Here is a 26,477-nt window from a genome sequence, read left to right as displayed (position 1 = left end):
TGTGACCCATGTTTTGAGTTTCACTACATTGTACTATTAAAAAATGTCCTGCAATGGGAGGTCCAACAGAACTAACAGGGTCATTAATCAAATTGCGATGGGCTGTTATCTCATGCATTAGGGCACGCGATAAATCCCTTATCGCAAGCGATAACTACCACATCTTGAGTTGAACATTTAAATTAGGGAAAGGGGAGAAGTTTGGGTGGGGTTTAGAGAAATTAGGGGCCTGTAGCACTGTGGACGATAATGTATTACACATTATCACCTGCAGTACCGCCGGAAATAGCTACAGCTATTTCACTGGTACTACAGGGGTAATAAGTGTGCAGTATGGGCGAAAACGCACCACTGTGATGCGGCCGCCTGCTCACTATCTTGACCCCTTCCTTTTTTTGTTGCGGCTCATCATTCCGCTATATTTATAGCGGAATGATGAATCCAAGCCTAAGTTTGGATAGCAAGTGATAGGAGGGACCTACACAAAGGGGATGGGCAGGTTAGTGATATATATAAGAGAGACTTCATAAGTGTTGGGAAGGAGTTTTGATGTTGGAGCTAGTTCTTGAGAAATTTAAGGCTAGGATTATTTAAGACATTCTGATGGGTTCTGTTGAATCTCTCTGGTTAGCTATCCAGGACTGGGAACCCTTATCCTAAAATGAACACCATTCTGACTTGGGAAGTTTGAAGTCAGAGTGTGTGGATAAAGACATTGCCCCATTTTCTATTGGAACTTAACTAGCGGTAGTGTCTGAGGTTCTTCCCTTTCATTTAAAAAAAAATTCTCAGTACTTTTCAAATGTGTGTGCTTTCTTAGTGTTGATAAAACATTATGGGGCCAACGTAATAAGGTGCGCTGAAGCTGCTGCGGGTTTGTGAGTGCCTCTATGCGCGTTTTCGCTTGCAAAGCCCTATATGGGGATGTAATAAGGGTTTTGTGCACGGGAATAAAGCGCATATGAACACTTTCAGACCCGTAGTTTTTCTTGCACAAATGATGCTAAGGAGGCAATTAGCTAATCATAGGCAATGCAGGGAGCCGTGCTAAAGCTAGTGTGAGTTTTTTACCGACATGGTCAGGGCATGAGTTAAGTGCCAGCGCCAACTTGGGGGGGGGGGGGGGGGGGGGGGGGGGTGGCGGCTATGTCAGTGTCCGAGCGTTCTGAGAACTATCTAGCTGAGCGCCTATCTCGGTGTCCGACTGGCCAGCTTAGCTAGGCACTTTTCTGGGAAACCGATCATATAGATTTGCGACCAACTAAGCGCCTAGCTCAGCACCTGAGCGGCAACATTTGCTAGGTGCCTTTCTGGGCGCCACAGCATCCATATTCATTCCCGGCTGAGTGCCTATGTTGTCACCCGAGCATCCAGATTGGTGCATAGTTATTTCAAATATTAAAAATACTTTCCAGGGTCATAGTATCACTTAACAGGGAGACCCATTCGCTCGCTCACTTTTATGCGCGGATTATCGGCACGGCTTTTGAGTACGGATGTGGCTGATTACATAGGTCATTACTGTGCTTAGGTATGCACATTTTCCCGTATGTGCACAGATTTCTGCGTGCAAATTTCCATAATTTGTTTTTTGCATCTCACGGAAGCGGCAGCTTCAACCGCATAAGGTGATCAAAACCTGCGCTCATAACTAGGGCCTGTTTGCCATGGGTCTTATTACATCAGCCTTTATGAAAGCACACATCATAACATGTTCGTGTGTGTCCTTGCCCCCTTTCCCCTTTTGTTTTAAAATTTGGAAGAGGCAGTACTTCCCTAGCTCTTCTTTTAGCCAAATGAGTTCTTGCCATGTCTTCACATCCTGCTGTGTAAAGGCTGGTGTGCCACACAACTTTGTTAAAGTAGGTGTGCCCTGGGCTTGAAAAGGTTGGGAAACTGATTCAGAGGGAAAGTCAAGGAAAAAAAAAATTGTAAACTGAAGTAAAAGCTAGACTGAAAATTCAAGGAAAAAAAAAAAAGGGGGGGGGGGGGGGAGAGGAACAGTGTCATCCATTCATCTGCTGGGTTATTTGTTGAGTTCAGGGAAGATTCCTTCTGTTATAACTCAAACAGGTAGCTATGCAGATGATTATAAACACTGCCGCCAAAAGACAGATCAGAAAAAAAACACATCACTAGGTTTTTAAGACAAAAGACAAAAACAAAAAAAAAACAAACTTTGTATCTAAATACATCTGGGAAAATATGAATAGTTTGTCAAGGGAAATCTTTCACATTTAAGAAATTATAAAAGCCTATTCCTTATTGAATTCCCAAACTTATGTAACTAATAAAATAGCTTTGTTCATGAAGCCAGGTAGTAGGTTAGCAAAAAAAAAAAGTTTCATACATCCATAGTGCCCACCTTAGTGACAGAACTTTGGAATGTATCCAACTGTATCCCCCTTTCTTCTTTTGGTAGAAAGGTAATAGGAATAGGATATTGCTAGAGAGCCTCAGGAACATCCAGCTTTTCCTTTAACTTATAAGCATATCATATTCTAAGATATTAGAGATTCCAGGACAATAAATTTTAAATATCCTCTATTTTCTAGCGTGTCATATTGTCCAAAACTAGGATATATTTTTCATGAACTTTTAAGCAAGGCCCATAGTTTCACCCATTATGCAGTAAGGGCTGAAAAATGCAGTCCTTCACATAGAACTCCCAATTCTTGGTGGAATCACCGAGGGAGACCAGAATCCGAGCATTAGCAGGAACAGAAGCACTTTCCTATTTCTTTTCTGTCCCCGATTTAGAGGACTGCAGCAGTACAGATCATCAAGCTATGCCCTCTCCTCCCTCTACTGCTGGCCAGGTCATACTTTGAATCATGCAGCACAAAAGTTCAAAGCATGCCAGCACCTCTGGACAGCAGGAGCTAGGCTGCCATCTGCCAGTTAATTCAAACACTGCAAGAAAAAGGAAGTTTTACTATAGACAAAGGGGAGGATTTTAAAAGCGTTACACGCGCCAGGCCTATTTTACAAAGGCTCGGCGATGTGCATAAAGCTCCGGGACTCATCCAAGTCCCGGTACTTCGAAAAAGGGGCAGGGCCAGAGGCCTCTGGCACAGCAGCCATGCGCATGCATGTTATAAAATTGGGCGTCCATGTGTGCGCGCACGCACATGGACGCCTACGCGCAATTTCTTAAAATCTACCCAAAAAATCTCAGAGCAAAATAATAAATCTCAACAGGCATAAAGATCCCCATTCTGACAATGTCCTACTCAGTATCCTGTCTTTTAACCAGTTACCAATCCACAATAGGACATAGCCTCCTTTCCCATGACTTTTCAATTTCCTGAGGAAATTAGCTTCTCAATCGTTAACTAATATTAACTCTTTTTAATCTTACAATATGGCACAAATTTTTCCACTCGAGTCTGGTGACAGGAGCCAGGCTCCAAAGTTCAGGCACCTAGTTTTTTGCTAGCCCTAAGAGCAGGGATGGACAAGCTTTTGGGCCTAAGGGCCACATTGATGGGTTCCCTTGTAGGGCCAAAGGAGCATGGGAATGTCATGTCCTGTTCCCCTCCATCCTCCAGAGATCTATGGAACAGTAAGAAGGGGAGATGTCGTCCCCCCCAAGTCTGATGGCATCATAACTTCCAATGGAAGAAACATGTTTTCACCATCAAGAGCCAGGAACACTCAGTTTCATCCTGGACTACAGGGAAATCTCCTCTGTGCTGAATGTTATTTGTCCATTTCTTGCTTAGAGAGGAGAATGAGACTGTGTTCATGAAGTTTAAAGATGCTGAAATATCTATTAAAACAAGAATGATGAGAGATCACAAAGTGGTTGGTCAGATGTAGTAGGACTTTCAAGAATATCAAGGGCAAATTGAGAGGCATCAAGAGATGAAGCAGTCAAGACAAAAAAAATGTAGTAACTAGTGTAAAGGCTGGAAAAATATTTTAAAAACGTTAGCACCACTAACTCCACCATACATAGGTTTGACCTTAGGGATACATAGGGCCTAAAGCAAGTCAACTTGTATGGACAAACCCCTCAGAAACCTAATCTCTCCATCCCCTATATAACCTCCTCCTCACATAATCACAATCATTCCCTCCAAACACAGCCTGCACATTCCAGCTCTCTACCCCCAGAAAGGAAAATAGCATTTCTTCTGTGGTTGCTGCCTCTTCCCACTTGCAGTCTGCAATTTGAACTGTCTAAGGCTACCTGATATGATAGATATGGCACATTTATAAAACTGGTATTAAAGTGCTAAAGCAGTGGTAGTCATGCCCAGCATAAGGCAGATTTGCATGCACATCACTTCCACTGTATGCAAAAGTATCTCAAACATTCGTTAAGGATATCCTGAAAACCTGACCCATTAGCAGTCCTCAAGGGCTGGGACTGAATACCACTGTACTAGAGCAAAGAGTTGAAAAGATCAAGAGCATGGCAAACCAATAAAGCTAAAAAGAAAGCAGCAATGAATAGACAGTCAAGAGAAGAAGTGCTGATTTGGAAATCAAGATAAGTTTACAAAGGTTTGTCTATCGAAACTGAACTACAGTTACCAAACTGCACTAGTGATTGACCATCCTATACAGCAAATGACAACACTATTTAGAGAGCTCAGTATGCAAACACACACGAGAACAAGAACATCCATCATAGATGTGCTTAACTGACAAAAATTATTAATCGAAATGAGTGGTGGAAGAAAATATTCCATTTAGAAAATAAATCCTCTCCCTTTTGCCTTCCTACAATGCCCATTATAAAGGAACTTTTCCTTTTTCTTTTTAATTTAAAGAACACAGACCAGCCCCACACTTCTCTCCTGCCATTGTTAAGTGCAAACTATGGAGTTTGGGTAGGACAGACCCAATAGTAAGTTATGTTTGCTCTGTTTCTTATTCTTTTAAACAAAATAAAAGGTTTGCAGTACATTTCAGTAATGCTAAGCAGTAGCAGAAGGCTAAAAGTGAGAATTTTTAATACATCGAAAATGACTATTCATTCACTGAAAAGGGAACTTTATAAAAAGGCATCTGAAACAATGTTCACTTACTTGGAAACACTTCCTTAAAAATATAAAAAGGACTACTGCTTTAATACACATAAAAACATGCACAAGAATTAAAGATTAAAAATAAACTTAAGAGGTTCCTACCTTTGTGGTTGATGCATTGGAGGCATCTGTGTACCAAATGCTACAAAGAAAATTTGAATATTTTCAAAACTTTACACATAATCAAGGAGCCAATTTTATTACAGCTCTTTTGCTACTGCCTCCCTCCCGAGCCTCCACCCAGCAAGATCACTGGACCTCCCCTTGTGGGGGGAGGGAGAGTATGCTTACCAAGGTTATCACCTTGCAGCTCAGCTTCAGCTCCATCTGAAATGTGGGATGTGCAAAATTCAAATCCTGAGACCAAGTGGCTGGCAGCGGAGATATATTCTATTAAGCAACCTCTCTTTCCACCCACCAAGGGTAGGCAGCAGCAGCAACAAATGCTACTTAACAAATGGTCTAGCAGGAACCCACAATAAAATCAATTTCTTGCTCTTACCTTTGTCAAATCAAAAAAGCATGAAAAATACAATAACTACGTTTAAGGAAAATTGGTTCTTACCTGCTAATTTTCATTCCTGTAGTACCATAGATCAGTACAGAATCCTGGATTTTGGCTCCCTGCCAGCAGATGGAGACAGTGAAAGTTTCACAGACACTGTACATAACACAATGTGCCACCTGCCTGCCATCCCTTACTATTAACTTGTACCCAAGCCAAGATGACTGCAACAACCATAAATTTCTAAGCAAGCTTCTAAGAAAACTCCATCCCCTCCAATGAGCCAGAAGAAGGTGAAGTTGTCCAAAAGCACAATGGAAAACTCATAAGCGATCAGCACTAAAAACCACTAAAAACTCTATACTATATAGAAAGCAACAGTACAAGCAGACTCTACAAAAGCACATGGAAGCCGGAGCCAAAACATCCAAGCGATAATGTCTAGCAAAAACTGTGCAATAACTTCCCAGTAAAATGTATGCAGACACCTGTTGTGGCTCAGCCCAAGAAGCTGTTTGAGAACACAGTGTGCACCCTTAAACCCCCCCCCCCCCCCCCCCGGCAGCAGGCACCCTTTAGAAATGTAAGTTGATTTGATCGCTTCCTGCAGCCACTACACAATTATAGCCTTAGACACCTTACTTCCTTTCTTTAGACCACTCCTCAGTACAGAAAGGTGATCCCATCTATGGAAATCATAAGTGACCTTTAGATACCTCAATAATGCACGTCTCCCCTCTAAGAGACCCACGTGAGGCATAAAGGATTCCAAATCTGGAAAAGCTGGAAGCTCCACTATTTAAGATGGAACTCTGAGACAACCTTAGGTATAAACGAAGGCACCATGCATAAAAATGTCCCTGAATCAGACATCTGTAGGAAAGATCTCACCACGACAATGCCTAGAGCTCTGATATTCTCCTGGCTGAAAAAACAGCCACCAAGAAATCCACTTTAAGAGTCAAGTCCTTAACTGTAGTTCTCTTTAGTAGTTCAAACAGAGCCTCACACAATCCTCTAAAGACTAGATTCAGATTCCAAGACAAACAAGTGTTCCACACCTGAGGACACAAGTTCTTAGTTCTCCAAACGAACTGTATAACATCCAGATGTACGGACAGAGGATACCTTTGCACCTTACCCCAAAGCCAACCCAGTATAGTTACCTGGACTCAAAGAATTAAAGGCCAGCTCCTTGACCATAATCTTTTGTAGAAAATCCAAAATGTGTGACACCATAGCCTGAACAGGCCGAGGCTGCACTCTGTTAACCAGCACTAGAAGATCCTCCAAATTCACACATACATCAAGGATGTAGAATGTCACCTAGCCTGCAATAAGGTGGAAATAAACACTTTGGAATATTCGCTCCATCTCAGTCATCGCCTCTCAAAAGCAAAGCTGCAAGACAGAAGTGAGATGCTTAACCCAAAAATATTGGGCTCTGGTGGAAAAGGTCGACTGATGTCCAAACCTCAGATCTGTGGCCACTCTTGAACTACCAGGATCACATTGCCCAGATGTTTCTCTATCTGCCGTAATCCCTTGTTCATGAGAGACCACAGAAGGAAGACAAAGAAGAATCCCTGGAGTCCATGGCAGCACCAAAGCTCAGATTCCTTCCATATCATGTTCTGTTCAGCGGCTGTAAAACAGAGTCACCTTGGTATTCTTTGGGCAGGTTATCCCCATCTTCCGTGAATGAGACATCACTGCCTCCGAAAGCTCCCATTCCCCGGGGGTCTAACTTTCTCCAACTGAGAAAATCCACCTGAACGTTGTTCACTCTGGCAACGTGAGACACTGCCTGATTCTTGGTTTCACCTTGATGGTTAATGTAGGCCACCGTCGTTGCATTGTCTGATAGGATCTGTACTGGATGGCCGTGTAGCCTTGACAGAAGGCAAGCAACACAATATGCACCGCTCTCATCTCTAACTGACTGATAGACCATGAGGCCTCCTGTTTCAATTACTGGCTCTGCACCACCTGATCTTGCCACACCGCCCTTCATCCGGAGAGGCTTGCATTGGTTGTGACTATTACCCAATTTGGAACCTCCAATTCCACACCACACTCGAGATTGGTGTAAGTAAGCCACTACAAAAGACTGTCCCTGGCTTCCCCTTCTAACAGAAGAGGAAACGAAACTCTTTTAATAACAGATTCCAGTGGGAGAGAAGAACCCCACTGCAGAAGCTGTATATGCGAACGCCCAATGCATTAATTCCAATGTCGATGTCATAGAACCCAGGGACCTATAAATAGTCCCAGATCTTGGGCACCGAAAGCTCTAGAAGCAGCCTAATCTGACTCTGCAATTTCAGCAATCTCTCACCAAGAGAAACGCTTTCTCCGCCAGCGTGTGGAACTGAGTTCTCAGATATTCCAGAGTCTGAAAGAGGACTAAATGGCTCATTGCTAGATTCATCACCATCCTAGAGACTTCAAGCGCATCGGTACCTTTTGTGTTAACTGTCAGAGGTCCTCTGATTTCACACGAATAAGCCAGTTATCCAGATACAGATGCACCAACCCACCCTCCGTTTGAAATGTGGCCGCCCCCACCATCACCACCACCTTGGTGAAGGTAGGTGGAATTGTCGCCAGCTGAAGGGAATGGCTCAAAACCGAGAATGTCCCCTTAGGACCATGAACCTCAGAAATCTCGTATTCCAACCTGATCACAATATGCAGATACACTTTTGTCAAGGCGAGAGATGCTAAGAACTATCCCTTGCACACCGCCGCTATAATCGGACCTCAGTGTCTCCATGCGAAAGCAGGGAACATTTAGAGCCGCATTTACCTTCTATAAATACAGTATCTCTTGAATTGGATGGGGGGGGGGGGGGGGGAACAGGACACAACCTAAAAATGACTTCTGGCCACATTAAGCATGTTCAGAGACTGAGCGAACAGGCTCGGACCACGCTGAGCATGTTCAGGGTCTGAGCCAACAAACTCAGCAAGATATCTCTGTGAAAAAAGAAAAAATCTGAGCAAAGTCCAAAATGGCCCTCAATCATATGCAATTTCTCCCTCTTCTAGAGGTGAGAAAACCAATTCCCCATCAGAATTATCATTTGCTCACCATGATTGACAAATGGGAGGTCTGAGCACACGATTCCTACATAATAGGTTGCTTTGTCTTCGCTGGGCACCTCTGCAGGCCCTGGAAACACTGTACCCAGGAGGAGGATGGAGCTATACCGGAGTCCATAGGCCCAAACTTACTCATTCCAACCTCTCTCTCTCAGGGAAGCTTCTGCCCTTGGGAACAAGGGAAGAGAACTGACCGTTGCCTCACCTCCATCTCTACTCCCCTCCAGAGACATCATAAGCAGAGGGAATGTTCCAACATGCACAAAAGCTGTAGTAGTCAAATCGCTTTAAGTATCTAAACAGTGTTGTCACAAATGGAAAGTGAGGACTTAATTGCTATCAGACAACAAGCCTCAAAGACAGCAAGGCACTTGAACCTGTTCGCCCCTGGCACCTAGCTCTCCTGAACTTTGCCTCTAGCCTGCCTTCTGCTCACACACCAATGCCACTTAGGTGTATACACACACCCCACCAGGACATGCACAAATACGCGCTCAAGACTAGGCCGTGATCGTATGCAGACAGATACATTTGCAAATTTATGCTCGTATAGGCCGTGGTCATTTACACACAAGTACCCACGCAAATAGCGCCCCAGTCTAAGTCGCGGCCTTATGCGCACAAGTACCTATATAAATATGCGCTCAAATCTAGTTCGCAGAAATACATGCTCAAATATAGGCTGAGGCCTGATACACACAGAATCCCTGCTCACACTACTGCCACGTGGCAAGAATGTGCGCACACGCCTACACACATGAGAAAAGAACTGCTGTCGTGGCCTACCACGAGGTTAAGCAAAGCCTGCCTTGACCTTCAGTGAGTTTAGGCCTGGATCTGTTCAACATCCAGTACTGAAAATCATCAAAAACTTGAAGAGCTTCTCAACGGCTCAGGCCTCTTGAATGGCTGAGAATCCATGGAGACTGGGGCCAAGAGCCAGCATCCCCCTGCTGCTTGTTCTGCTAAACAAGCTTTGCAATAAGCAAATTAAAACCGGCAGAAGACCTCTACCAGAACCAGAGACCAATACTTTCCTTTGGTATAGAAGTTCCAGGTCAAGGAACACAGGCCATGTGGCAGATCAAAAACGAGCCAAACCACTTTTTTGCCAAACTTTAGTGACTCAGCTCAGAGCAAATCAAATAAAATGGATATTTCCCTACTCCACTGGGCTTGTAGTGCAAAACTGCCAACAGGTTCCTCTGCTGTCTCGTGGGGGATGAGGGTTCCAGACCAGATGTCCACCCCATGGACCTCCGGACTGAGCTATCAGAAGAGTCACCAACCCCCTACTCGTCTGCCTCAAACCAGGAGGGTGGCCCCACCAGAACCCCCTAGGAGGATCCAGATTTTTTTTCTCTCTTCAGACTGCAGGTTTTACACCATCTACTGGAAACAGAGAAATTTGAGGGCCTGCAGGTGGGCACACGGGGTTACATACAGTGAAACTCTGTCTCCATCTGCTGGCAAGGAAGCAAAACCCAGGATTCTGGACTGATCTGGATATTTACAGGGAATAACTTTTACTTAATTTAAATAAATGATGATCTACAGTTCATAGCTATAAATACCTAGACTCTGAAAAATTTTAGAATACTAAACCCAAAAGAACTCAACTTTGCAAGTTATGAAAGTTTCTGAAACAAGATGCTAGTAAACATGACAAACAAGTGGCATTATGGAAACTTGTAGATTTCTTAATCTATAAAAAAGTAGAGCAACTTTGAATTGTATGGCAGAAGAATGCATCAATTAATCCTGAAAGCTTAGCAAGCTTAGGTATTATTCATAGTAACTGGCAAAAATACTTACAGTCATTTGGAGGAGCAACTTTTTTAGGCTCTGGTTGATCTGAAAAGAATGTTTTAATATTTTATTTATTGCAATTTTCCAAATATTAAGTCAAATTAAGCTTAAAATAGGAAAAATACATGTGAATGTAAAAAAGCAAAAAATAAAATACCCTTAAATCACAGAGTGCATATTAAGTCTTCTGGGGGGGGGGGGGGGGGGGGGGGAATAAGAGAAAAACATCTAGAGGGAAAAAAAACTAAAACTGATGGTGGATAATAGCTAGATATCAATCACATATAACACCCACAGCCACACAAAGGTGTATTCCAGTAACCTTATTTGTATCCAACAAATCAAAAACTTTGGTTAAACTGATATCTACTTACTAACATATCAATTAGCCATCAAGTTTTGTAGGCCCCTTACTCAGTCAGTGTTCAACAGCAGCTCTAATATGGTATGGGGTCACTTTGCTTTATTTAATTATCTTTTGTTCATATTTATAAAACCAATCTCCAAAGTATGCTGACGAATTCCAGGCTAACACGCACCCTTGGCAACTAACATACTATGTTCTGAAGCTGTAATAGCAAGTCACAGTCACAGACAGACTCCAACAGTAATACTCATCGCATTTTGCGTCCCAGTCCCGACACGATCGTGTTTCGGACCAAAAAGGTCCTGCCTCAGGGGAATGACTCCTTCCAAACTGCTTATCGTCAGCATACTTTGGAGATTGGTTTTATAAATATGAAAAAAATATATAAAAAATGAACAAAAGATAATTAAATAAAGCAAAATGACCCCATACCATATTAGAGCTGCTGTTGAACACTGACTGAGTAAGGGGCCTACAAAACTTGATGGCTAATTGATATGTTAGTAAGTAGATACCAGTTTAACCATAGATATTATCCAACAAATCAAAAACTAACATCACTCTCAAAAAAACTCTTCAGCTAACCAGATCTACCCTCCAAGAACTTCTCTAACTGGACCATTAAAGCGAAACCCGTGATATTTAATTATAAATTTCACAGGAAATTTGAGGAAAAAATCCACACGAAGGGCTATACCCCTATTCTGCAAAACCAAAAACTTTCCTCTGAGCGACCTTACAAAGATATGGATAAACCCTAATCTTTTCCCCAAGACAGAGAACATCTTTATTCTTAAAGAAAGCTCCAAGAGTCCAATGTCTATTGGGCTCCAAGATAAAAGACACCAATGTTGTTCTACTACTTTCTTCATGATAAGACTGTTCCAAAATCTGCATCACATTAAGTCCTTCATCTGAAGACTATGGAGATCTATCATCACCACCTTCAGCCCTCTGTAAATTGGGGATTCAAAGAGAGTGAATTCTCAGTAGTAATGATTCAGCAGAAAATGTAAGAACCTCAGTCAAATATTTATGAAACATGTCTCTTAGTGAAGTAGATAAAAGTCTGGGAAAATTAATAAAATCTAAGATAACATCTTCTAGTATTATTTTCCAGCATTTCCACTATATATCTAACAGGTCGATTCAGTAAAGTCCGCGGGAGAGCGGACGAACACCCGCTCTCCCGGTGTGCACGATTCAGTATGCAAATTAGGTGGTGCTGTAGAAACGGGCAAAAGGAGGTGCTAGGGACACTAGCTCGTCCCTAGCACCTCCGTTTGACCCAGAGCGGCGGGTCAAACGGAGGTGCTAGGGACGAGCTCGGAAACTGGACGCCGGCAAAATTGAGCGTACGGTTTTCGGCCCCACAGCCGCCGGCCCATTTTAAATTTCTTTTTTTTTTAACTTTTTTTATACTTCGGGACCTCCGACTTAATATCGCCATGATATTAAGTCGGAGGGTGCACAGAAAAGCAGTTTTTACTGCTTTTCTGTGCACTTTCCCCGTGCCGGCAGAAACTAGCGCCTACCTTTGGGAAGGCGCTAATTTCTTAAAGTAAAATGTGCGGCTTGGCTGCACATTTTACTTACTGTATCGCGCGGGCATACCTAATAGGGCCATCAACATGCATTTGCATGTTGAGGGCGCTATTAGGTGCTGTGGGTTGGACGCGCGTTTTCCTCCCCTTACTGAATAAGGGGTAAGGGAAAACATGCGTCCAAGGGCAGGTTAACAGTGCACTCCGTCAGAGCGCACTGTACTGTATCGGCCTGTAAGTTAGTTATCCTTTACCACCAAAGTCTATAAATTTTGCATTGAAGAAATTTCTCTCACACTGATGAGTTGAAAGAAAAAGTCTAAAGAAATCTTTTCATCATGGTCCTTCAATTTAAGGGACACTCCCTAAGAGCATAGAGACAGTTCTTTCACTTTCCAGTCTGGGAATTTTCAATCCTAATAACCATTGACCATATATATCTTGTAAGTAAACACTAGGAGCTTGCAACAGGAAAGAGAGCGCAAAACTATGCTTCAGGGATACAAAATCTCACTCAAACTTTCTCCTTCACCCTCCAACATCAGTGAAGATCAAGAGCTGATGTCCTAATGTTTAGCAAAGAAGCAGATGAACTCTCCACTTCCCCGTTTACCGGTTCAGTTTGTTCCTCAACCAGTCGCTCCAAACTGCCAGTGCTCAGCAACTACAATGATCAAGCCATTGGTCAGCTTCCTTAAGCGGTGGCATCACCTTAAGAACATGCCATACTGGATCAGACCACAGGTCCATCAAGTCCAGCATCCTGTTTCCAGTGGCCAATCCAGGCTACAAATACCCAAAAACTAAGTCTATCCCAAGCTACTGATGCTAAAATAGCAGTGGCTATCTTCCTGTATCAGTAGTCACCTCACTAATGGCATCAGATTCAACAAACACTGAAGCAGGAATGCTCTCTCAAATGAGCTCAGAAGCTCCTGGGATCGGCTGTTTTTTGTCCTCTTAACATTTTATGGCAACAAATGAAACTAACCAATGGCTTCCAAGTGTTTGTGATTTCTAACAACTTGCAATTAAATGAATATATGCCCCTTTGGTTGAAAACATTCCAGTCTAACGTCCATCTTCTGGACAAATGAAATATACCAAATAGACAGATGCAGAAAATTGCATTCAGCCAAAAGCAATTTTACCTGCTTTTGAATGCTCTTTCTGTGCCCAAGACTTGCTGCAGAGGTGGTAAGGAGTTTTAAGCAAAGAAAATCTGTAGTCAATTTAGAACACTCCCATGGGAAATCCATGCTAATGAGAGCATTAAGTATGGCCTCTCAATGTAGAAAGGTAGTCTGCATTTTCTTAGCACTGCAAAGTTTACTCCTGGTCAGGGGTGGAGTAAAGTTTCCAGCAGGTGTGTTGGGAATGGCAAGAGTGAACAAACAGCAACCACTGGTTGCTATGTTTTGGGATTTTTGTGTTTCTTTTCACCTAACTGCCTTGCAATATCCTCCACAGCACCAGCCCCCAAAATGCCATCTCTAGCATTTAGCACCATGTGGTTTTCTTTCATTCTTCTCTCAGGGACTCCTCCTACCCTCCCAGCCAAACACTGGGCAGGTCAGAGCTTTCTCCAACTCGTCCCCCCCTCTGTACTCATCATACAGTTTTAAAATGTGTGTTCAGCCTGTGCTAAATGCACATTTGGCTGTTTTAAAAAAAAAAAAAAAAAAAAAGGGGGGGGGCACAAACTTGGGATGCCATTAGCATAGTATTAGTTTACGGCATCGAGAGTTAAAAACATTTTAATCTGTGCATTAAACTGTGGGCTGGATTTCAGCACAGTTTTAAGCCACCGATTACCAGCCTGTTTACATGCATGAAGAGAAAAAAGTATTTCTTCTATCTGCAGAAATTAGAAAAAAAAAAATTCTATAAAAAAATTTGAAAGATCAGTTTTAGTGAAGATTGCCAGTGTAACTTATCAAACACACAATGTAAAATAAAGCACAATACAACTAAATCTACTAGATAAATGAAGCTTGACCGACGTGCCGCAAATGCGCAGTAGAGAGCAACTCTACCGCGCATTCGCGGGCAGCATGTCGGTCAGAGCTTGCCTGTAACAAAAATGGTGCGGCGAGGAGTAGCGGCAGCGGCACGAGGGAGGGAGGGATGGACCTCTGGCACGGCGAGGAGCAGTAGCAGTAGAGGCGGCGCGCATGAGGGAATGAGGGACAGACCTCTGGCGCGGCGAGGAGCAGTAGCGGCGGCGCGTGCGAGGGAGGGAGGGACCTCTTTCGCGGGGAAGAGCAGTAGCGGCGGAGCGCGAGAGGGAGGGACCTCCCCCGGAGATCTTCTGTCTGCGCCATCCGAAGGGGTTGTGAATGAGCTGAGAGGGGGAGTGCGGAGTGAGGGGGGAGAGAATGAGGGGTAAGGAAATGGACCGAAAAAAAAAGGTAATGTAGCCCGTTGTTACGGGCTTAATGGCTAGTACAACTATATTTCAAACAAAATGAGTGTGAAGGCCAAAGATGCTTCAACCCCCGACCCCCCCCCCCCCCCAAAAAAAAAAAATTAAATCTGTGCATATACAATTTAAACCTTATAAGGATGAAAATATTGCAGTACCAAACGTTTTACAGCACAGAATTTCAGTAAAAGCAGAAATGCAACAATCACTACATTCAAATACTAAATTAACAAATGAAGGAAAGTAATGCATAGTTTAGATGTTTTCTTCTACACAAATTTGGCACGGTATAACTAATCAGAAATATGTAAAACGTTAACATGTAACCCAAAAATGAAATATTGTGCCATCCTTTTCATGATTCCACTAATTTCATGTTTACATATTGAACATGAGCAACAAATACAAATTTCTGCCTTTAAAAATGAGTGTTACCAAAACAAAAAGATTACATACATCTGAAGTATTATTAGCTTGTTTTAATTAGCATAACCCATCACACAATAAAAGCACAAATAAGTACTCCCAAGTTGACCAAATCACTGTCCTTACAAAATTTGGGAAAAACTGCAATTCATACAGGAAAGCTAACAGGGGGAAAAAAATTTCCACGTGTTCAAACTCCACTCTACATACTGGCTAAGAAATGTATGTATATAATAGACTAGATAGCATTGAACTCCATTAAGTTCACACAAATTTATAAAATCAGAACAGAGGTAAACTTCAACATTTAATAAATAGTAGAAATGAGTGGAAATAAAAAATATTGCAGAATATCAAACTTTTACACTCCTCCTGTAAAGAAACTGGAATAATCAATTACATTATGCATCTAATCTTCAGATCTAAACAGAATACCCATGCTTAAGAATCTGTATATAAATACAAGCATAACTAATTTTTAATACATAACAAAAACTATTGAGTTAACCCTAAACAGATTTTTAACCAAACTGCATTGAGCTAACTGGCTTAACAAAGCTTTTAGCAAAGAAAACTAGAAGTTGGAAACATTTTTTTTTTCAGTTTCTCACATCACAATAGGTAAATTAGTATGTAGAAAGTTACCAAACCTATCCTACACAAATATAAAAAATAGTGCCAACCTGAATATTAAACACTCTGATACTAAACTATCAGTCTTTTGTACAACATACATATTTCCTAACAAGTCTCAACTCCAACTTTTTGTCAAATTTGCTCCATCAAAGCTTTAGCCACTGTTCACATTCCATGTCTTAAAACTTTAGAAGAGGATCATGACAGAAGGCATCCACAAAATGTATTTCCCCCCTGTGTCTGAGGACTAAATAATATCTTGGATAACTCTTTGTAAGTTACTGCCTACCTCCATCATCAAGAGGTCTTTTTTGTCCACCATAACCGTAATCATTGGAATTCAGTGTTCCTCCAGAATCCCCTCCAATTTTTGCTGCAATCTATTAAAAGGAAATAATATTAGCAGGGTGCATCAATACAATAAATGTGTACAAATAAAACATTTGAGGTCATATTTAACATTATATTTGAAAGTAAATAATCTAGCAGTTCTTTAAAAATGACCCTGCATGTTCCCAGCTACAAAACATCCCAGTTATTTTGTGTATTTATCTTAGTCAATAAGCAGCTAAAAAGAAAAAAAAATTGCCTTATTTATATGGCTTCTGGACAAGGAAATTGTCTTTCAGAATAATTATGTTTCTTGGAGTTGGCTTTCACTCAATCAGCATTGGAGCACAATACAGAGAAGTTACACACCCACAAAAGGAATGTCATTTGAATGTCTAATACTTACTAAGTCCGCTAACCATTTTACATTACTACTTAATCAAAAATTAAATCAAAAGAAGTGTTAAGAGAATTAGTTTATGGACAAACTAACAAATATGTCAACCGCCCATATCTGTGTACCATACACAATGGATCAAACTATTAGCTTGCATTTTGAAAAACAAAAACTATAACATTACAATTACAGTATACAGAACAAAAAATCATGTTCTTCCAAACCAATAAATGTAATATATTTATTGTACTACCATGATTAAGAAGAATTTTATAGAACAATTGGATGTGTAAAAACAGCCATCAGAAATAAAGTTCTGAAGTTTAGATTTACAGAGAGGGAAAGGACACTTAAAAAGGCAGCAATTGCATTAGCTGCACCCTATTGAAAAACAATAAGAGCCTGATTTTAAAAAGCATTTACTAGAGCATATGCACTTTACTCGAGTAAAATCGCTTCTGAAAATCGCTATAATAGTAGTTATATTTACACGCATAACTACTTTTGAAAATTATCCCCTAAAATATATGAGAGATTTAGTAGAATGCAAATAATTGGTAGGATGGAGCCAAACAACTTCCGAAACAATCCATATAGATACTTATTTTTCAGCACAAGAAACAACTCCAGGGATAAAAATCTCCCAGTTATTTTAATAGTTACACAGACAGAATTTTGCAAAAGAATTTCATTAATTATTGAATTGCATTCTCAAGAATATAAAACCTAATCTTCTGAATTGTAGTACAACTGTAAAACATACTGGTCCTAGTGATTTATTCAAGTACCAAACCATAGAAACCTTAGAGATTGCCGCTACTTTTGATTCGGTTAATAAGTCGTGTTCTATTTTTTTTTCTTTTTACCACTATCGCTTTAAAACGTGACTTTCTTTGATGTGCTTCAATGGGATACTAAGTCACATTCTCACCACTCGCCTCTTCCATAGGCCACAATCTCAATCAGTTTGCTGGTTTTAAGCAATCTTTTCCATGTCGGAGCCTTCCCGAATTAGTGTTCCATTCAACCATAAACCACCCACGTCTGAAACCTACACTCTCCTCGCAAAGGTAGCTCTGAGGGTGCACATGGGCAGATGGAGCCCCTTTACAGTGGGCGAGCCATGAAGGACGATATATGCAAGACCTTGTCCCTCCCCACCCCAATTACTGCATGATACTCTCCTCCCTTAGGCTCAGAAACCGTCCATTGGGAAATAACGATGGAAGAGGAGCAGCTTGGTATGACCCAGCCAGATAATCTGCGACGCAATACAGAACCGCAGAATGAAAGGAAAAGAAAAGGTACATGGTATGTAAAATAAAACACCACAGGGGCTGAAGGATAACAAATACGCCTCCACGCGTAGATTTCTAGGTGCGCCTCTCCTCATGTGGAAAGAAAAATATCCAAAAGAGGCGGCGGCCTCGCTCCCAGATGTGGACTCACATTCCCGCCACCGAGATTCCTCACGCTGTACTGCAAATTTATTCAGGGTACCGACCAGTTCCACTCATAATTCAGAAGCACAACCTTAAATACGTAAAGCCCTCTTCTAACCTCTCCTCCTTCCGCTCACAAAGCCTCGGTTGCACGTGAGATCCCACCACAGAGGCCTCGGCCTTGCCCGGGAGGAATGAGGGCACGCGTTCCCTCACAGGCCAGGCCTCGCGTGCGGGGCAAAGTTACCGCAATAAAAAATGGGAGCGAATCCGTGGCTCACGACACATACCTGTCTGGCTCGCTGCAGAGCGTCCTTGAAAGCGTCATTCACTCCACCAGGCGCACCAGCATTAGGCGGTGGAACCGTAGAATAGTCTGCCATCTCTGCTACGCCGCTTCTCTCTCCTTTCGCCGTCTCCCAAGAAAGAAAGAAAATGGCGGCCGTCGGGGACGTTCACTTTCTTACGGCGCATCGTGCTAAGATTGCTTCTCGCGAGGCTTTCTGAGGGAAACGCGATGTGGGTCCGTGGTCCGTAGAATTATTCTAGGTATTTGCGTAGGGCTGCTGTGACATGTAGATGACGTCAGCAGGGAAAGGCCCAAACGGAAACTACGTTGCTGAAAGGATTAAAGGTTTAGAAGTTTACGATGCGCTTTCCTGAATCCCTCCTCTCTCTCTCTCTCCCTCCCCCACTAAAGTTTGTATAGATGTAATTCTATGTTAGCGTTCAGAGATTTTAGGTCTTTAATCCGTTGTGTGAGAAAATTTTATTTTGTTTGTTCTACAAAAAGATACCATAATTGCCAAAGCATCTAACCTGGGACCAATACAAAAATATGGGATATGCTAAATTTGCCAGAAGAATTATTAAGCTCTTTTTGGGTCTCATATACTAAACATTTTCCCATAGACTCAAAATAGAAGAGATCCTTTAGTGCAGTGGTTCCTAAACCTGTCCCGGATGACCCCCCCCCAGCCAGGAAACCCACCTGGCTAAGGGGTCATCCTGTCTCTGACATTAACCAATCCAGGTCACAAGTGCCCTATCGATCTAAAGAGTAGATCCATCCCTTATTGCTCACTCCAAGGGATAAGTAGCAGTTTTCCCTACTCTGCCAAGCTAATACAGGTTTATGGACTTTTCCTTCAGTAATGTGTCCAAACTCCTTTTAAATCCAGCTATGCTAGAATCCTTGACCACATCTGGCAACAAATTCCACAGTTTGTGCATAGAATGAAGAAAAAGTACTTTCTCCAATTTATTTTATATTTGCTAATAATTTCATGGAATGTCTCCTCTTTGTACTGTTTGAAAAGTGTAAATAACATGTAATTATATGGGTAAATAACCCATGTAATATGCTAGGAGGCTTTATTGTGTACAAACTGTTTTCATGGAAGAAATAGGTGTAACTGTTAGTTGGGAGGTTTAAGACCCAAGGGCACACAAACTTATTTTTAGTCTTTGGGGCATGCACCAGCCAGTACTCTTCCCATACTTGACTTATGGCCCAGGCAATGGAATGCTTCTCCCTGTGCGGTGTTAGATGCTGGGATAAACCAGGCAGGACAAGGCTCTGAGTGTTAAATGTTTACTGATTCTTTTACAATTAAATTAAAGTTCAGTTTTTCATAAAAGGTGAAATTATAGCTGACTGATTTACAGAGTAGGTGTCCTTTATCTCAGGTATTTGGGTAAAGTGTCCCATGATGATTTTAAAATGCATAAAGCTCTCTCAGTGGACCAAATGGGAATCTTATTGGAGGGGTCCCCTCAAACATAAAAAGTCCTACTTGAGTCCAGTTTATTGAGTCACCCAGCCTGCCCTGGTCCCATAGGGTGGAGATCCAGTGGGGAAACTCCATAGATCTTGAGCCTTCTCCTTAGTCTTGGTAGCAGTGACTTCTTTTGAAGGAAAAGTCTTAGGAATCAGGAACCAGGCTATCCCAGCCCTGGAACCCTTGTAGGGAGGGATGGGTCAAATAACCTCTTCACAAACAGTATATGAATACTCACTTTCTGTAAAAATATCTTGGTGACTGCTGCTTCACTGTCACTGGTGCTTGCCCTATCTAGAGAAAGATTAGAGCTCACAGGTCTTCAGCCCTTGACCTTTGTGCCCGGGCAGGGGGGGGGGGGGGGCTTTCTCCAAAGGCTGCAAGGTTTATTTATTTATTTATTTATTTCAAATCTTTTATATACCGACGTATAGCAATCTGCCTTCACTCCGGTTTACATGAAAACAACTTATTACATTGCGTTAACATTGGAACAGTATATTGCAGTAATTATACAATTGAATGAGAGACTTATTAATTGATCAACCATAACATTTTAAAAGAACAATTTCTAACAACAAGCGAATTGAACATATATGAGATTAGGTTAACAGATCGTTTTTAGGTTTAAGTAGCCATCCCTTCTGAAAAATCAGGATAAATCTTGGCCATCAAAAATCTCATGCTGTGGGTACTGTCACTGGTGCTTGCCTCACCTAAGGATTAGAATGAGTCTCACGAGTCTTCAGCCCCTTCATGGGAATCCTGAAATGGGATCTGGCAAAAATCTACCTCATTGCAAATAATTAGGAGACAGCACTCTGATAGGGTGTGCACAGAGAGGAACTTCTTAAAAAAAATAAAGTTCATGATGAGGCTGAGAGGCCTCACCAGGTAGTTAGAAAACTGCATCCTCACTGCTATGAGACTAACTAAAAATAACCACACCGAACATTAAAATGGTTTCACTGAATAGGATTAGGCAACCATTCCCAGGTTGGGAGGGGCTGAAAAGGGTGGTAGGCTCACAGAGTTGTATATTCTAAACAGGGAACTAGGGTCATCTAGTGGCTGACTCAGGGGGGCACTACATAGACATATTTTGGAATCAGATTAAAGATCTAAAGAGTTTTTCCCATTTTGTGGAGACAAAAATGATCATGGACTTCACGAAAGCAACTTCCAACAAGTGAAAGAGAAAAGACAGAAATCAGCTGTGGTCCATCTCTGGCGTTGCACTAGAAATGAAGAGAAGTTAGTGTAGCTAGGTTTAAAAAAGGTTTGGATAAGTTTTTGGAGGAGAAGTCCAATAACTTCTATTAATCAAGTTGACGTGGGGAATGGCCTCTGCTATTACTGGCATCAATAGCATTGGATCTTCTTAGTGTTTGGGTTCTTGCCAGGTTCTTGTAGCCTGATTTGGCCTCTGTTGGAAACAGGATGCTGGACTTGATGGACCCTTGGTCTGACCCAGCATGGCAATTTCTTATGTTTTTAAACTGGGCAGACTAGATGGATCTTATGGTCTTGATCTGATGTCATAATCTATGAGTTATTCCAGTTCTATCAAAACTACATTTGTCTGTTTTTCCTGCTTTGTTTGGTATTTGTGAAAGGATAATTTTAGGCAAGCTTAGCTAGATCCCCGGAAGACTTTGTACCGCGAATAGAGAGCTACAGATCAGAACAGACTCCAGTGATTGATGAGTATGAATCAATAGATTGTAAGCCCTCTGTGGATAGGGAAATACCTACAGTACCTGAATGTAATCCACTTTGAAGCGCTGAAAAAAAGTGTGAAAAGCGGAATATAAATAAATAAATAAATAAAATAAAATATATTGCATATAATTTAAGTACAAAGGCAGGACACTATCACCATTTGTTCCTTTCATTCCTGAGACTTCCTAGTACCAATGAGCTGATAGAATGTCAAAATAACATTTGGTGTCCCTGGGAAGATCAAAGGCTATGACATCTGGAGTCTCTTTACACCTGGGAAGATCAAATGCTAAAGACTAGTACTGATACCAATGAGCTGATAATGAGTTAAAACATTTGGTGTCTTTTACCAAATGGGAGATCAAAAGACTGCTACTGATATTCCTTTGAAACACCTAACTTGCAGCGGGATATATAAGACATAGCATTTGCTTAATTTAGTTGGATGAGCCGAAAGGACCAGAGAGCTCGTCTTTTCAGAACCCTCGAGCTCGTAAAGTCTTCCAGGTTTCTATGAACACTGGCTTATAACAAGGAGGATGTATAAGGGAGGTGTTCTTTTTTGTTCTGTATTGTCCTTTGATTAATATTCTCTCACTATTTTTGTCTGTTTCCTATTAAGAACATAAGAACATAAGAAATTGCCATGCTGGGTCAGACCAAGGGTCCATCAAGCCCAGCATCCTGTTTCCAACAGAGGCCAAACCAGGCCACAAGAACCTGGCAATTGACCAAACACTAAGAAGATCCCATGCTTCTGATGCAATTAATAGCAGTGGCTATTCCTTAAGTAAACTTGATTAATAGCAGTTAATGGACTTCTCCTCCAAGAACTTATCCAAACCTTTTTTGAACCCAGCTACACTAACTGCACTAACCACATCCTCTGGCAACAAATTCCAGAGCTTTATTGTGCATTGAGTGAAAAAGAATTTTCTCCGATTAGTCTTAAATGTGCTACTTGCTAACTTCATGGAATGCCCCCTAGTCCTTATATTATTTGAAAGTGTAAATAACCGATTCACATCTACTCGTTCAAGACCTCTCATGATCTTAAAGAACTCTATCATATCCCCCCTCAGCCGTCTCTTCTCCAAGCTGAACAACCCTAACCTCTTCAGCCTTTCCTCATAGGGGAGTTGTTGCATCCCCTTTATCATTTTGATTGCCCTTCTCTGTACCTTCTCCATCGCAACTATATCTTTTTTGAGATGCGGTGACCCAAATTGTACACAGTATTCAAGGTGTGGTCTCACCATGGAGTGATATAGAGGCATTATGACATTTTCCATTTTATTAACCATTCCCTCCCTAATAATTCCTAACATTCTGTTTGCTTTTTTGACTGCTGCAGCACACTGAGCCGACAATTTTAAAGTATTATCCACTATGATGCCTAGATCTTTTTCTTGGGAGATAGCTCCTAATATGGAACCTAACATCGTGTAACTACTGCAAGGGTTATTTTTCCCTATATGCAACACCTTGCACTTGTCCACATTAAATTTCATCTGCCATTTGGATGCCCAATCTTCCCGTCTTGCAAGGTCCCTCCTGTAATGTATCACAATCCTCTTGTGATTTAACTACTCTGAATAATTTTGTATCAGCCGCAAATTTGATAACCTCGCTCGTCGTATTCCTTTCCAGATCATTTATATATATATTGAAAAGCACAGGTCCAAGTACAGATTCCTGAGGCACTCCACTGTTTATCCTTTTCCACTGAGAAAATTGACCATTTAATCCTACTCTCTGTTTCCTGTCTTTTAACCAATTTGTAATCCATGAAAGGACATCGCCTCCTATCCCATGACTTTTTAGTTTTCTTAGAAGCCTCTCATGAGGGACTTGGTCAAATGCCTTCTGAAAATCCAAATACACTACATCTACCGGTTCACCTTTATCCACATGTTTATTAACCCTTTCAAAAAAATGAAGTAGATTTGTTAGGCAAGACTTCCCTTGGGTAAATCCATGTTGACTTTGTTCCATTAAACCATGTCTTTCTATATGCTCTACGATTTTGATGTTGAGAATAGTTTCCACTATTTTTCCCGGCACTGAAGTCAGACTCACTGGTCTATAGTTACCCGGTTCGCCCCTGGAGCCTGTTTTAAATATTGGGGTTACATTGGCCACCCTCCAGTCTTCAAGTACGATGGATGATTTTAATGATAGGTTACAAATTTTAACTAATAGATCAGAAATTTCATTTTTTAGTTCATTCAGTACCCTAGGATGCATACCATCCGGTCCAGGTGATTTGCTACTCTTTAGTTTGTCAATCTGGCCTACTACATGTTCCACATTCACAGTGATTTTGTTCAGTTCATCTGACTCATCACCCCTGAAAACCATCTCCGGAACTGGTATCTCCCCAACATCCTCATTAGTAAACACGGAAGCAAAGAATTCATTTAGTCTTTCTGCAATGGCCTTATCTTCCCTAAGAGCCCCTTTAACCCCTCGGTCATCTAATGGTCCAACCGACCCCCTCACAGGTTTCTTGCTTCGGATATATTTAAAAAAGTCTTTATTATGAGTTTTTGCCCCTATGGCCAACTTCATTTCAAATTCTCTCTTCGCCTGTCTTATCAATGTTTTACACTTAGCTTGATAATGCTTATGTTTTATCCTCAGATGGATACTTCTTCCAATTTTGGAAGGATGTATTTTTGGTTAAAATAGCCTCTTTCACCTTACCTTTTAACCATGACGGTAATCGTTTTTCCTTCCTTCCACCTTTCTTAATGTGTAGAATACATATGGACTGCGCCTCTAGGATTGTATTTTTAAACAATGTCCATGCCTGTTGAACACTTTTAACCTTTGCAGCTGTACCTTTCAGTTTTTTTCTATTTTCCTCAGTTTATCAAAGTTTCCCTTTTGAAAATTTAGTGTTAGAGCTGCAGATTTACTTATTGTCCCCCTTCCAGTTATTAGTTTAAATTTGATCATGTTATGATCACTGTTGCCAAGTGGCCCCACCACCGTTACCTCTCCCACCAAATCCTGCGTTCCACTAAGAATTAAGAACATAAGAACATAAGAAAATGCCATACTGGGTCAGACCAAGGGTCCATCAAGCCCAGCATCCTGTTTCCAACAGTGGCCAATCCAGGCCATAAGAACCTGGCAAGTACCCAAAAACTAAGTCTATTCCATGTAACCATTGCTAATGGCAGTGGCTATTCTCTAAGTGAACTTAATAGCAGGTAATGGACTTCTCCTCCAAGAACTTATCCAATCCTTTTTTAAACACAGCTATACTAACTGCACGAACCACATTCTCTGGCAACAAATTCCAGAGTTTAATTGTGCGTTGAGTAAAAAAGAACTTTCTCCGATTAGTTTTAAATGTGCCCCATGCTAACTTCATGGAGTGTCCCCTAGTCCTTCTACTATCCGAAAGAGTAAATAACCGATTCACATCTACCCGTTCTAGACCTCTCATGATTTTAAACACCTCTATCATATCCCCCCTCAGTCGTCTCTTCTCCAAGCTGAAAAGTCCTAACCTCTTTAGTCTTTCCTCATAGGGGAGTTGTTCCATTCCCCTTATCATTTTGGTAGCCCTTCTCTGTACCTTCTCCATCGCAATTATATCTTTTTTGAGATGCGGCGACCAGAATTGTACACAGTATTCAAGGTGCGGTCTCACCATGGAGCGATACAGAGGCATTATGACATTTTCCGTTTTATTCATCATTCCTTTTCTAATAATTCCCAACATTCTGTTTGCTTTTTTGACTGCCGCAGCACACTGAACCGACAATTTCAATGTGTTATCCACTATGACACCTAGATCTCTTTCTTGGGTTGTAGCACCTAATATGGAACCCAACAACGTGTAATTATAGCATGGGTTATTTTTCCCTATATGCATCACCTTGCACTTATCCACATTAAATTTCATCTGCCATTTGGATGCCCAATTTTCCAGTCTCACAAGGTCTTCCTGCAATTTATCACAATCTGCTTGTGATTTAACTACTCTGCACAATTTTGTGTCATCTGCAAATTTGATTATCTCACTTGTCGTATTTCTTTCCAGATCATTTATAATTAAATCTAAAATAGCTCCCTCTCTTGTTGGTTCCTGAACCAATTGCTCCATGAAGCAGCAATTTATTACATCCAGGAACATTATGTCTCAAGCAAGTCCTGATGTTACATTTACCCAGTCAATATTGGGGTAAATGAAATCTCCCATTATTATTGCACTGCCAAATTGGTTAGCTTCCCTGATTTCTCTTAGCATTTCATCATCTGTCTGACCATTTTGTCCAGGTGGACGGTAGTATACTCCTATCACTATACTCTTAACCAACACACATGGGATTTCTACCCATATAGATTCTACTGAGCATTTAGTCTCTTGTATGATCTTCATCCTGTTGGACTCTATACCCTCCCATATTGATTTATGTACAACTTATTTTGATACTGTATTCAATTTTGATATTACTTATCTTTGCTGATTTATTATCCATATTTACAACATTTATTAAACTATGTTTTGTTTTTGCAATATTTGTTTATGTGTGTTCTATGACATAATATACCTCTCATGTGCACCGTGTACAGTATTTGTTCTGCAATATGAAATTATGTATGTTTTTATTGTGAACCGCTGCGATACCAGTGAAAATGCGGTATATAATTAAAAAAACAAATATATGTGTCAGTATAAAAAATACTTAGCATATCTGGTCCTAAGTGATGTTTCCTAGGATAGCAGTGTGACAGTCCCTCACAAAATATTCTTGCTTATAGTCCTTTTTCAACTGTAGTATTATCACAGAAGAGGTATTATTAATTAAGTAATACTGAACTTCAAGGAGGATTATGGGTAACAAGCCTTTAAAAAAGTATGTTTTACTCCTAGAAATTGCTAATTTCTCTAGTATCTGAAAATGTATAATGTAGCTACATAACATAGTTCA

General features: G+C 41.2%; 1 protein-coding gene across 4 annotated transcripts in view; it reads right to left on the bottom strand.

Annotated features, from left to right (window-relative positions):
- Positions 1 to 18,493, bottom strand: part of FUBP1 (far upstream element binding protein 1) — a 134,343-nt gene extending 115,850 nt beyond the window's left edge. The window contains exons 1-5 of one of the 4 annotated variants that reach the window (XM_029617458.1): positions 18,316 to 18,493; positions 16,146 to 16,236; positions 10,465 to 10,503; positions 5,331 to 5,366; positions 5,142 to 5,181 (exon numbers count right to left, since the gene is read on the bottom strand). In XM_029617458.1, the coding sequence (XP_029473318.1) occupies positions 5,142 to 5,181; positions 5,331 to 5,366; positions 10,465 to 10,503; positions 16,146 to 16,236; positions 18,316 to 18,408 (299 nt within the window). In that variant the 5' untranslated portion in view covers positions 18,409 to 18,493. The remainder of the gene's footprint in view (positions 1 to 5,141; positions 5,182 to 5,330; positions 5,367 to 10,464; positions 10,504 to 16,145; positions 16,237 to 18,315) is intronic. The other 3 variants (XM_029617456.1, XM_029617459.1, XM_029617457.1) reach the window with 3 other exon arrangements.
- Between the last annotated feature and the right edge of the window lie 7,984 nt (positions 18,494 to 26,477).

Source organism: Rhinatrema bivittatum, chromosome 10, assembly GCF_901001135.1.
Source record: "Rhinatrema bivittatum chromosome 10, aRhiBiv1.1, whole genome shotgun sequence".
In the NCBI taxonomy this organism is placed as follows: Eukaryota; Metazoa; Chordata; class Amphibia; order Gymnophiona; family Rhinatrematidae; genus Rhinatrema; species Rhinatrema bivittatum.
The sequence above is the reverse complement of the archived record's forward strand: the minus strand, read 5'-3'. Positions and strand labels throughout refer to the sequence as shown.